General features: G+C 45.6%; 1 protein-coding gene and 1 long non-coding RNA gene across 2 annotated transcripts; both read right to left on the reverse strand.

Annotated features, from left to right (window-relative positions):
- Window positions 1-1,964: 1,964 nt before the first annotated feature.
- On the reverse strand, window positions 1,965-6,488 carry S100A11 (S100 calcium binding protein A11). The gene is made up of 3 exons (XM_032271572.1): window positions 6,349-6,488; window positions 3,090-3,242; window positions 1,965-2,285 (listed from the first exon to the last, which is right to left on the reverse strand). The coding sequence occupies exons 1-3, from the start codon at window positions 6,349-6,351 to the stop codon at window positions 2,124-2,126; spliced, it is 318 nt and encodes a 105-aa protein (XP_032127463.1). The 5' UTR covers window positions 6,352-6,488; the 3' UTR covers window positions 1,965-2,123.
- A 2,091-nt stretch (window positions 6,489-8,579) lies between these two features.
- LOC116544959 lies at window positions 8,580-10,982 on the reverse strand. The gene is made up of 2 exons (XR_004266115.1): window positions 10,931-10,982; window positions 8,580-8,689 (listed from the first exon to the last, which is right to left on the reverse strand). It is a non-coding gene; the product is annotated as an uncharacterized LOC116544959 (long non-coding RNA).
- Between the last annotated feature and the right edge of the window lie 1,580 nt (window positions 10,983-12,562).

Here is a 12,562-nt window from a genome sequence, read left to right on the forward strand (position 1 = left end):
ACACCTGGCTAATTTTTGTATGTTTAGTAGAGATGGGGTTTCACCATATTCCCCAGGCTGGTCTTGAACTCCTGACCTCAAGTGATCCTCCATCCTTGGCCTCCCAAAGTGCTGAAATTACAGACATGAGCCACCATGCCTGGCCAAATACAACATGTTTTAAAGTGGGCTCCACCCTACGTTTTGCTCCTAAAGCTTAACCCCCTTGCTTCATTCTTGATTTCAGTGAATTGCATCATCGTCCACCCAGTTGTCCTCCTAGGCTTCTCTTTCTCACCACTACATTCAGACAGTCATCATTTCTCATGTCATATACTCTTTCACTCCCCTTCCGCTTCTTTGCCTTACTTCACATTCCTAACTGACCCACTTTACCATCTCCCCATTCTCTCTTAAAAAAAATGTTGACTGGTGGCCAGAGAACCATGAATGTCCAAGGCCTGTGGATAACTCTAACAGCCCACACACTGTTTGCCAACCCAACAGTGGGATTACGTGTTCACTAAGAGTGGATTTGTAATTTGTCCCAAACCTGTTTGTTTTTCTTGTAAGGTACAATTTATTTAAATATCTCACAAGCCAATAAAATATGGGTGTGAAAAGACAGTTTTATCTTTATGAAAGTTAAAGTGAATTCTTTTCAAAGACTCGATGAGACAAATGTGCTGAAGATCATTGCGGCTGCCGTGGGTGTAGCTGAGAACTGTACATGGCTGAGGCAGTGGCTCACCCGAGGCACTGTCCTTCATTTTCCAAAAATGACCTCAGATGTGGCCTAATCCATCTCACTGAATCTATGAAGGAATAAACCATGATCTAGAGAGATTTTTGCTAATTAGTTAAAACTCAAATGAATTGATAAGGAATCAGAGGCTTTCTGGAAACACGTCACTTTTTCCTGGTGCTTCTTAGGAATAATTGCACATTGCGGAAACCTGCCCTTCTTTTTCTCTTTCCCTCCTCTAACCTGTCATCTTTAACCCTGGGTGAATCTTCTTACCTTCTTTCTGGGCTCTCTTTCCCTGCTGCTTTATCAGAGGGCTTAGAAAATGAAAACTAATGTTCGGCCAGGTGCAGTGGCTCACACCTGTAATCCCAGCACTTTGGGAGGCCGAGGCGGGTGGATCGCCTGAGGTCGAGAGTTCTAGACCAACCTGACCAACATGGAGAAACCCCATCTCTACTAAAATTACAAAATTAGCCGGGCATGGTAGTACATGCCTGTAATCCCAGCTACTTGGGAGGTTGAGGCAGGAGAATCATTTGAACCCAGGAGGCGGAGGTTGCAGTGAGCCGAGATCGCACCATTGCACTCCAGCCTGGGCAACAAGAGCGAAACTCTGTCTCAAAAACAAAACAAAAAAACCCTAATGTTAACACTAGCTTAAGCCAAGCCAAACAGAAAGACCTTGGCAACACCAGCTTCCTTTCTGTTCTACAAACATCCCAGATCCTTTTCGGCTTTGGAGGACCTTTGCCCTTCCCGTTGCTTCTCTTGAAATCCTTCTCCTTCTTTCCACGTTTGCTCTTTCTAGTTCTTCAGATCTCAGCACAAATGTCATGTCTGCAGAATAGTGCCCTCCTGTAGTCCCCGTGAATCCATAACATAATTGTAGTCTATCTTTCCTAGGACTTACCATACTCTGATAGTCCTTTGTTTATTTAGTGACTGTTCTCTCCCCCAGCTACAAGTTATACTCAGTGAAGGCAGGATCTTGTCTGCCTTGCTGGTTGTATTCTCAGGACTTCTGACAGTGCCAACAGGGGTAGCAGTGAGTGACTATCGACAATAAGTGACCTCTCTCTATCAGTCAGTAATTTAGAGATGATTCTGGTTGTAACATTAGTTATGATTATGTTTATACCAAGATGCATTGTTCTTATTTACTACGCAGCTTCTATCAACCTAATTTACATTCCTCCCACTTTCCACCCTCCCTTGCACAAATTCAGCAACTCTCCAGTTCATGTTTTAAAAAAGCTACATTGTTTTATTACTATCCACAGGTGGGGCCTGCATGAGGTGGCTGGTGTGCTGGGCTCAAAGGGTAATGTGTGGGCTGTGGAGATGATGACAGAAAGGCTGGAAGGAAATGGGGTGGATTTGAAGGCCTAAGGGTTCCTCAGGTCCGCTTCTGGGAAGGGACAGCCTTGAGGAAGGAGTCATGGCAAGCCATAGCTAGGCCACCAATCAGATTAAGAAATTCTGAGAAATCTAGCTGCCCATCACTGTTGGTGTCCAGTTTCTTCATCATGCGGTCCAGGACACCGGGGTCCTTCTGGTTCTGCAGAGATAATAATAATTATACCTTTATATTGCATCTTCTAAGGTCCTTGCAATATGCTGCCACATTTTATTCTCACAGGCTTATGAGGTACAGGATAGGGGTTATTAATATTCTCATTTTCTAGATGCAGAGACAGACTCAAAGAGGTGATGTGATCTACCTACGGGGCAGACCTGGGGCTTGAACCAAGGTTTTCTCACTCCTAGTCCAGGGCTTTTTCTATGACACTAGGGGCTATTCAGCTTTGTGAAGCCAGTGGAACACTTCTTTCAGGGACTGCATGCAACTCCAATAGATAAACTATATAAAAGTGCAACGGGTTCAGGTGGAAAGAGGCCGCAGGCCCTGCCTAATCAATCTCATCCTCCATTTGCCCAAGCTGCCAATGCAGACACACACTTAGAGCCACTGGTTACAATACATTTAAATTAACTAATTTACAAAGTCAGTCTGTTAGTCACACTAGCCACGTTTCAAGAGCTCAGTAGGCACATGTGGCTGGTGGCTACCATATCAGATAGAGCAGCTCTACAATGTATTTCTACCATTGCAGAAAGTTCTATTGGACAGGGATGTCCTAGAACCTTTGGGGTGGAAGAATAAAATTCGAAAACGATTCCATTATGTCATATATCATTTCATATATGTCTTCCTAAATGGGAAAAACTCCTGCCTTGGAGTGAGTTAAAAGGGAGTGAGTGCAGGACGTCAATTGCTGGTCCTTCATTCCTGGTCATTCTTCCAGGGTGTTGTTTCATGCTGTGGGTAGTTTAGGGAAGCGGGGGAGATAGGGACCAGTACCTTTGTGAAGGCAGCCAGTTCTGTATTCATGAAGCTCAGGAACTCCGTCTTGGAGAGAGTGTAGTTGTAACCATCTTTTCCAGCATACTTCTGGAAAACAGCAATCAGGGACTCGATGCACCGCTCGGTCTCTGTAGGGCTGGAGATTTTTGCCTTTAGAGGAAAAAAAAAAAGCAAGGGAAGATGTCAAAGGCTAGATACTGAAGAAAACTCCAGGTAATCTTATTTCCAGTCAAAGCAGTTTCCTAAAAGACTGAGTCATTTTTTTCGGGGGACTGAAGGGTTCAAGACAACCACAAAAAGTCACACTCTATGACTTTCCGTCCTACCCCCTCCACATGTTTATTTCAGGTGAAATATATGAGGGAAATGTGGAGCATTGCTGGCACATTTAGAAGCAGTAGACTGCCTAGGTGAGAGTGAGGGTGGCAAGGCTTACTCATATTTTTGGAATGTGTGGATAAATACATGTGTAACTCTATATCCACAAATCCATATGCACACCAAACACTGTCCATAGGCTAATAATTTGCTATTTTCCAAGATGGTATGGAGGCTTTTGTGACTAATGAAATGTCAGTTCTTTTTAAAGTAATACTGAATTCCTGGGACTCACACATTTCCTTAGAGAAAACTAAAAGCATAGCTATCATTGTATATGCAGTGGGAGATAGAACTTTTTAGATGCTTGAAAATGGCTTTCATATTTCAGAGTTAGGAACCATTAATCTTAAACGTGAGAAAATGGACAGGAGAAGAGAATGGATATGGCAGCGCCAGCCCTAGAATCTGGGACTCCCAGTCCCTTTCTGCAGTCCTTAGCCTTGGAGGCTTCCACTTCCTGGTGGGAAATAGTGACAGAGAAGGTGGAGCTTCTCTGGAGGTCACTCCAGACCAGCGAGGTTCATATGGAGGCTCTCAGGTTGCTGCTTACACAGCATGTACAATGTAAGATATTTAAATCCTGTACTGGGCTCTTTCCTCACGGCAGAATCCTGAAAGGAATTTCTATAGGGCCCAGTCATCCAGTAATTCCAGCAGGGACTTGGAATTCCAAAGTGAGGAGCTGTTGGGCTCCCTCTGGTGGATAGAAGCCGCAATTACAGACTTTCCGGGAGACCGGCCTGGCCACACCCTTCCTCTGAGACTTCACCTCTCAGCATTAACAATGATTTATGTTTGGTGGCCTTTGCAACTTGGCATTTAACTTTCGATTTGTTCTTACGATGGACTTCCTGGAGCCCAGAGCTAAAGGCTTTCACATTCCGTAATTAACACGTGCTAAGAACTGATCTGAGCATTTAGCTGCACAGCTGCAGGTTGGTCCCTCCTTCCTGTGCAGCCCTTATGCTACAGAGACCCTAGCTAAGATTCTTCTTCCAATTGCATCTTAGAACATTAGAACCCCGGAATCCTAACAGAGGTGGACTTTTTCCCAAGAGTCACATTGTTGGAGGATGATTGTTTTGCCCTAAATTGAACTTCTCCTTAAGAAAAAAGAAAAGCGTTAGTAGTTCGGTGGCCTTTAGGAGAGAAACAAAATACCACAGCCTAGAAACAGATGTGTTTGTTACAACATGCCCTTCCTATCAGGACTGAAATCTCCCCGTTTTACTAAGGTATTAGATGACAGGAAGGAGGCTGGGTGGGAGGCCACACCAGGGTGAGGAGTTTGGGCTTTGTCACCTTTCTCTGGAACTACAGATTCTCCCCCTGCCCCTTTTCCTTGCAGAATGCAGACAGTTTTGCTTTTCCAGTTTCAAAATGCCTTTCTGCTTCACGTTTTTCTCTCCTTAACATCAGTCTAGATGGTATTTAGAGATTATTTTCTTTTGAAAACTGTTGCTGTTGCTATCAGCCACAAGGAGAAAATTAAAACCTCTTTGCATTCCCCTCCGAGGTATAATTCTCCAAAGCAAAAGAAAGAAACACAATTATCGAATTACTGAAATGGAATGACATCATTTGCAGAGCTCCAGGGCACTTTGGAGATGGGTCCTGAGGACGCCCAGAGACCGGAAGGCTCTGCCCAGGGTGGCGCAGTAGCTGAAGGAGAGGGGAGCCGGCGCTCTGCACACCTCACAGCACCCTTGGAGTCTTATTTGGTGGAGATGGCGATAACAAGGAGAGAACATTATGATAAACGAATACTGTGAAATAATTTTTAAAATGCAAGCCAAGCACTCAACATTTGAGGAAAGAAAAAAACTACAATGAAAAAGAAGTAGCAATTTAAAAAACTTCAACTGTTTTCTCATTCTTAACCGACACCCTCTGAGCTTTCCGTCCCTGCTGTAGCAGGACTGGAACCCGAGACACTATGGAAGGAAAGGGACAGGCGTGGCGGAGCTCCACTACTTCATCTATGGACGCTTAAGTTTGATTTCCACAGTTTTCACATGCCAGAAAGTATTTTTCTTCTTTTGATTTCTTTCAACCATTTACAAACGTAAACTTTATTTTTAGTTTGTGCGCAGAACAGAAAACCCGCTTTGGCCTGTGGGCCAAAGTTTGCTGACTCTCTTCACTAAGGAGAGGTAAAGAAAGGTAGATTTTGGAGGTGTATTTATGGAAAATATGAGTTCAACGGGGAGATGAAAGGAGATGAGAAGCGAAAACTAAGTTATGCAGTGACTGCCTACAAAGATGGTGGGGTAAAAGGAAGACGAAGGAGGAGGGTGCTCAGCTGGGACCGGGTTCCTCCCAAATTCCTGGCCGCGGCGCTGCAGGCGGCGACGCGCTAAAGTTTCAGTCCCGTTGGGTCTTGGCCGTCTGCCGGCTGCTAACTGAAACTTTGATTTTTTTCCCCGTTGCTAGACGACCAAGTTCAGAAATGTCCTTTTTCTGGACTACAGAAATAACTAATGACCCCTCGCAGCTTTCCATCCCCCGGCCTTCAGCTTGCTCCCAGGCGTCCTCGTGCTCCTGGGAGACCATGGGCGAGGGGGCTGCAGGCACCTTCCCTCTCCTCCGCCCCCGCCCCCGCGCGGAGAGCGGCCGGCGCTTCCCGGCCCCGGACCTCATCGCGACTGGGGAAGGCCAGAGAACCTCCGCTGCCACCCTAGGCGGTCACCACAGGGATGATTTTGGGGCTTATTCCTTCCAGCCCCTCTTCCCCAGTTCCCTCCCTCGAGGCTGATTTTTCCTGCTGTTTCCTGCCACGTCCACACGTTAAGTCAAAGATAAAGTCTGCCTGAAAGTATTTGGGTTTTTTTTCTTTTTCTTTTCATATAAGAAGAAGAAGAAAAGTGAGGCCTACCATGTTGGAGCTGGGCGAGGCGCGCGGGAGGCTGCAGCTGGGACCGGCGCTGAGAGCTCTGGGCGCCCGGCGTGCGGGTCTGGAGCCTCTCCCCGACCCACGCCCTTCCGGGCCCAGCCCGGCCCAGCCTTACTCAGCCGGCCCCCGCGCCGCCCGGCCCCGCCTCGCCTCCTCGCCCCGCCTCGCCTCCCGGGCTGGGCGTGGGACCGCGGCCTGCGCTAACCGCAGAGCTGCGCCTCAAGACTCACAGGAACCCACCTTCCGCTCCAGAGGTTCAACCAGTCTCCCTCTCCCTCCTTTCCCTCTTCTTCCTCCTCTTCCCCCGGCGTCCCCCTTCCCGCAACGTCCTGTGAATCTTGAAGATTTTTGACTTCAGAATTACAAGTTTTGCCCAGTAGTCTTCGGGAAGTCTGTCCATGTCTGTGGGTCTTAACAATGTATGAGCTCATTCTGGGTCTTTAGGTTAGATAGGCAGAAAGGTCCTTTTTAAAAACAAGAGTGGGCCAGGCGCGGTGGCTCACGCCTGTAATCCCAGCTCTTTGGTAGGCCGAGGCGGGTGGATCACTTGAGGTCAGGAGTTCAAGACCAGCCTGACCAACATGGTAAAACCCCCGTCTCTACTAAAAATACAAAATTAGCCGGGCGTGGTGGCACATGCCTATAATACCAACTACTTGGGAGGCTGAGGCAGGAGTATCACTGGAACCCGGGAGGTAGAGGTTGCAGTAAGCCGAGATTGCACCATTGCACTCCAGTTGCCTGGCAACAAGAGCGAAACAACGTCTCTAAAAACAAAAAACAAACAAAAACAAAAAATAAAACCACCAGTGTTAGAGTATGGATCAGAATTGTAGACAAGTTCCTAGGAGCCGGGGCTGTCTATTGCTCCACACGGAAGATATTTAACAGTAAATAGTGGTGAGTATTGCCAAATCAATTGCCAGGGGATTATTGGGGATAATTGTCAAGGGATAATTGCCACTCCTCTTTCTCAAACTTTTCTATAAACTGAGGACAGCCAAAAAGACAAAAACCGAAACTACTGCATTTAGAAATTGATCCATGCTAATAAGGCATTTATCTGTGTGCAGTTTGCAACAAAATTGGGAGTTGTATTAAGAATCAGAAGCCCTGGGTTCCAGTCCTGTGTCTGTTACTTCATTGCAATAGTTTTTATTTTTATTTTTATTTTTTTTTAGAGGAAGTCTCACTCTTTCACCCAGGCTGGAGTGCAGTGGCACAATCTTGGCTCACTGCAACGTCCACCTCCCGGGTTCAAGCAATTCTCCTGTCTCAGCCTCCCAAGTAGCTGGGACTACTGGTGCACACCACCACACCCAGCTAATTTTATTTTATTTTATTTTTTTGTATTTTTAGTAGAGACAGGGTTTTACCATATTGGTCAGGCTGGTCTTGAACTCCTGACTTCAGGTGATCCACCGCCTCAGCCTCCCAAAGTACTGGGATTACAGGCATGAGCCACCGCGCCCAGCTGTTCATTGCAATAGTTTTGACAAGACCTGTCTCCCACCCCTTTGAACTTCCATTTCCTTTTTTGGAATAGGTCTTGAGATAGGCCTTTCCTGTTTCATAAGATTGTTAGGACTGTCAGATGAAGTAAGGGCTTTGAAAGGTCTCCAAAATCTGCAGAGTAAATGCGAATGAAAAATAATGGGCTGTAGGCATTGTGTGAACTGCTTCCCTGCACCTGCTCTCACAGGTGCCTTGAGCAGGTGAGACAAATCTCCATCTCAGTTCTCAGCTACTACACACCCACGTTGTCAGTTGCTTGTTTATGAATCCACTTGAGAGTCCCACCTGCACTTCAGACTCAGTAATTCAAGAATAACTAATTTTCCCCAAACCTGTTTCTCTCTTCTTCTCTGCTAAGGGTACTATTACTTTTCCATTTTCCCTGCTTAAGAGCATTGGAGTCACTGAGTGTAAATGCCTTTCTCACTCACAATTCTTATCAAGTGCCAGGTAATAGACTTCAAACCTCCGGTCACCACCGGAGGTTTGGGTATTACATGGACAACTGCTGGGGTTCCTTAATACCTTAAAGTTATATGTAAATTTTCTGCATAAGAGAAGTTTTTCTGGGGAAGAATCCATATATTTCATCTGATTCTCAGAAAAATTTATGATCCCAAATATTAAGGAATCATTTGTCTAAATTAATCCCTAACTCAATCATGGGGCCTTTCACACCACAGGTTTTTTGTTTTTTGTTTTTTTGAGACAGTCTCTCACTCTGTTGCCTAGGCTGGAGTCGTAGTGTTGTGATCTTAGCTCATTTCAATCTCCATCTCCCGAGTTAAAGTGACTCTCCTCCCTCAGCCTCCTGAGTAGCTGGGATTGCGCCACTATGCCTGGATAATTTTTTGTGTATTTTTAGTAAAGATGGTATTTCATCATGTTGGCCAGGCTGGTTTCAAACTCCTGACCTCGTAATCTGCCCACCTTGGCCTCCCAAAGTGCTGGGATTACAGGCATGAGCCCCTGCGCCCGGCCACCACAGTTCTTTTTTTTTTTTTAAGAGAAAATGCCTCACTTAGAGCCTCTGCTCAGCTCAAGGGGCAGCCGAAGTGGCCAAGTTTTGCATGATTTGACACACTGTGACTCTGTTAGAGCGGATTGGGTTGAGGTTAGCTCTGGACCCAAGCACTGCCAATCTATAGGATGGCCAGTAGCGGATGTTTCATGACGTGACATGGAAAGATGAACTAGGGCCAAAAAGCTTCTTGTTCTTGGGAAGCTGAAATTAGAAGCGCATAGAGAATTAGGCATTTAGAAGAGCTGAAGCTGAACATTTGCATAGACAGAATCATGAAGTCATAGCAAATAAAAATTATGGAGAAGACATCATGAGTAAGTGGAAGCTATGAAATTTGGAAGAAATATACAGAGGAGAATACAAGCCAGTTGGTAACTGTAAATGAAAGAAAGGGCTACTTGGGTGTTTGCTGAGTTGTGAAAACGGAGAAGCACTGGGAGTAAAGAGCCAGAGCCTGCAGTCTGACTTCATTAGTGTTTTTGTTCTTCTTAAACCTAGGTGTTAGTTTTTCTTATTTTCTCTAAGACATTTATTCTTTTTTCTTTCTTTCTTTTTTTTTTCTTTTTGAGATGGAGTCTTGCTCTGTCACCAGGCTGGAGTGCAGTGGCACAATCTCAGCTCACTGCAACCTCCGCCTCCTGGGTTCAAGTTATTCTTCCACCTCAGCCTCCCGAGTAGCTGGGACCACAAGTGAGTGTCCCCTCGCCCGGCTAGTGTTTTTTTTCTTTTTTTTTTTTTTTTTGTATTTTTAGTAGAGACGGGGTTTCACCATGTTGGCCAGGATGGTCTGGATCACGCCTTTAATCCCAGCACTTTGGGAGGCCGAGGCGGGCAAATCACGAGGCCAAGACATTTATTGTTTCAATAACTCTTTAGCCCCATGAAATAGCTTGAATGAAACCAAATAAAAAAGCTAAACTAAGTAAGTATGACTTGTCCAGAGCTAGGTTGGGGGATCAGCCGCACCCAGTTAGGGCTGCCTGGCTGCCACTCCCCAGGGTCACACTGAAAGGGGTTCATTTCTAGGTTATCAGTCAAAAAAGGGAGAGTTCGGGAAAGGTAGCCAGTGAGGTAGATTTGGCGAAGTAGGCAAACAATGAGTCAAACTGAAGGGCTAGAGCCAGCAAGGAGCTGAGGATGAGTGAGAGCTGGTGAACTGATGGCAGGAGACAAAAATGATATACAGATGAGCAAAAGGGCTATCAGGTAATAAACGTAGGAACTTCCATGGCTCAAGGTAAATGTGCAATCTGATCTCTGTGTAGTTTGGGTTGATTCTGAAATGGACGCAGTAGAGTGTGGCAAATGCAATAGTAGGTGTGTCACCAAGACACAATGACAATGCTGGGAAAAAAAATGAGAGGTAAACTCCGGGAGAGCAGGGAAAGTGCTGCTTGAGGGGTATTGAAGGGTAAATAAGAATTCACCAGGTGGATGAGTAAAGTAGTAAAACAAGGTGAACTCGGGCAGGATAGCACAGTATTTACAGCCACAGGCACTGCCACAAGACTGGGGTTCAAATTCCCAGTGTCACAACATACTAGCTATATGAAATCTAGCAAGTTATTTCTTGGCTCTGTGTCTCAGTTTCCTCATCTGTAAAATGGGAGAATAGTAGTTGTTGTGAGGAATAAGAGTTAATTCATGTAAAATGCTTAAGACTTACAGCAGTATCTTCAGAGGAAGTTTTACATAATGGCTTGTGCAGAAGTAAGATGGGATGAAACATTGTGTGTTGTCATTACTTGCAGGTGGTTCAGTAGAACCAGACTTTAGGGTATGCGGTGATGGTAAATGTGAGGCAGAAGCTATGGGATATGAGATGGGAGAGACAAGGGTCAGCTCATTAGGAGATATACTTGGAAGTCTCGATTGCAACCGAGGGTTATATATCAAGGAACACTGAAGATTTTTCTTTTTTTTTGAGACGGAGTTTTGCTCGTTACCCAGGCTGGAGAGCAATGGCGTGATCTTGGCTCACTGCAACCTCCGTCTCCTGGGTTCAAGCAATTCTCCTGCCTCAACCTCCCGAGTAGCTGGGACTACAGGCGTGCGCCAACATGCCCAGCTAGTTTTTGTATTTTTAGTAGAGACGGGGTTTCACCATGTTGACCAGGATGATCTCGATCTCTTGACCTCGTGATCCACCCGTCTCGGCCTCCCAAAGTGCTGGGATTATAGGCGTGAGCCACTGCGCCCGGCCTAACGAACACTGAAGATTTTTAAGCAGGACAGTGATGTGATCCCCTTCACTTTGGAAGTATAGAAAACATGTTCGAGAAAGAAGAAAGACTAGAAGCAAAAAATATTAGAATATTGTTGCAATAACCAAGGTGAGATGGCCATGGAGAGGGGAAGAGGGAATTGCCAAATACTGAAAAGGCAAAACCAACCTAACTTGGCCACTGTTCAGTTGTGGAGCATCAGAGGAAAGGAGGAATCAGGGTGAATCCTAGGACTCTAGCTTGATAGCCCCGTGGTGGTGGTACCTTCCCCAAGGTAGAGAATGTAAACTGAATAACATTTTGGGGGGCTTAAGGGAAGGTGATGTTTTGATATTGATCAAATTGAGTCTGAGGTAAGCAGAACAATTTGGTGCTGGAGGAATTGAGCATGTCCAGAATCTATCTCATGTTCTCCCATAGCTGCTTGTATCATAATTCCTATGACACTCTACTGTTATTTTATGTCTACTTAATCATCTTCCTCACTGGACTGTAAGCTGCTTGAGGGCAGAGATGATGCCCTGTTCACTCTAGTATTTCCAACATCCACTCATTCATTCAGCAGACAATACGTAAGAAGAGTCTTCACGTGTGTAGAGCTGTCTAAACATGGAGGCTGTAGTAGTTAATGAGACAGATGAAGTCTCTGTTCAGACGCTGCTCGACCAGCTCAGCCTAGGTGAATAAACAATATTTACAGAGCAAGTGGAGGAAGGTGATCCAGCATAGAAGAAAGAAGAGATGACCAGGGAAGCAGGAGGAGGCCTCTATGGTGCCATCAAAGCCCGTGAAGAGACACTTCCAAGATAGAGGGAGTGGTCAACAAAGTGAAAGACTTCAGCGAGGCAGAGTATGATGAAGGCTGAGATATGTCCACGGATTGGCAGTCATATCCTTGGAGACCTTTGCCGGAGCAGTTTTAACGTGGTGGTAGGAAGAAAGATGGCAGTGGACTGAGGAAAGGGATTTGAAGAGTAGAGATGCGGGTGTGGATCAGTCATTTGATCAAATTGAATATGAAGAAAAAGAGAAAGTGGCAGCCAAAGGGGATCTAGGGTCAAGGGTAGATTCAAAAGTATATAGGTTTACAAGCTGTGGAGGAGGAGTTAGCAGAATGAGACATCAAACATTCCAGATTGAAAGAATAAGAACCATAAAGCAAGACCCCAAAGGGAGTTACTCCACAGAGGTGGAGAAGGAGAAGAACAGGAGGGAGGCTGTAGATAGCTTGACGGTTTGGGCGAGCTGCAGAGGGGCATCCTTTCCCATGCTGTTTTTGATGCCATGAGGCAGGAAGTAAGGCATCTGTAAGTGTAGGCTTTGGGTAGGGGGCATGGAGGGCAGAAGCATTGGGTAGGGGACTTGAGGAGGTCGTGTGGTCTCAGAGGAGATGGAAAGAGGATCTGATACAGAATGGCTGAGAGGAAACTAT

The sequence above is a fragment of the Sapajus apella genome, unplaced genomic scaffold (genome assembly GCF_009761245.1).
Source record: "Sapajus apella isolate SASKATOON/1434 unplaced genomic scaffold, GSC_monkey_1.0 scaffold238, whole genome shotgun sequence".
Taxonomy (NCBI): domain Eukaryota; kingdom Metazoa; phylum Chordata; class Mammalia; order Primates; family Cebidae; genus Sapajus; species Sapajus apella.

What these genes read in the sequence shown, in the direction of transcription:
- S100A11 (XM_032271572.1), bottom strand. An exon ending in AACTGGCTGCCTTCACAAAG is followed by an intron (nt 2,286 to 3,089) that starts GTACTGGTCCCT and finishes TTATCTCTGCAG; the next exon opens with AACCAGAAGGACCCCGGTGT.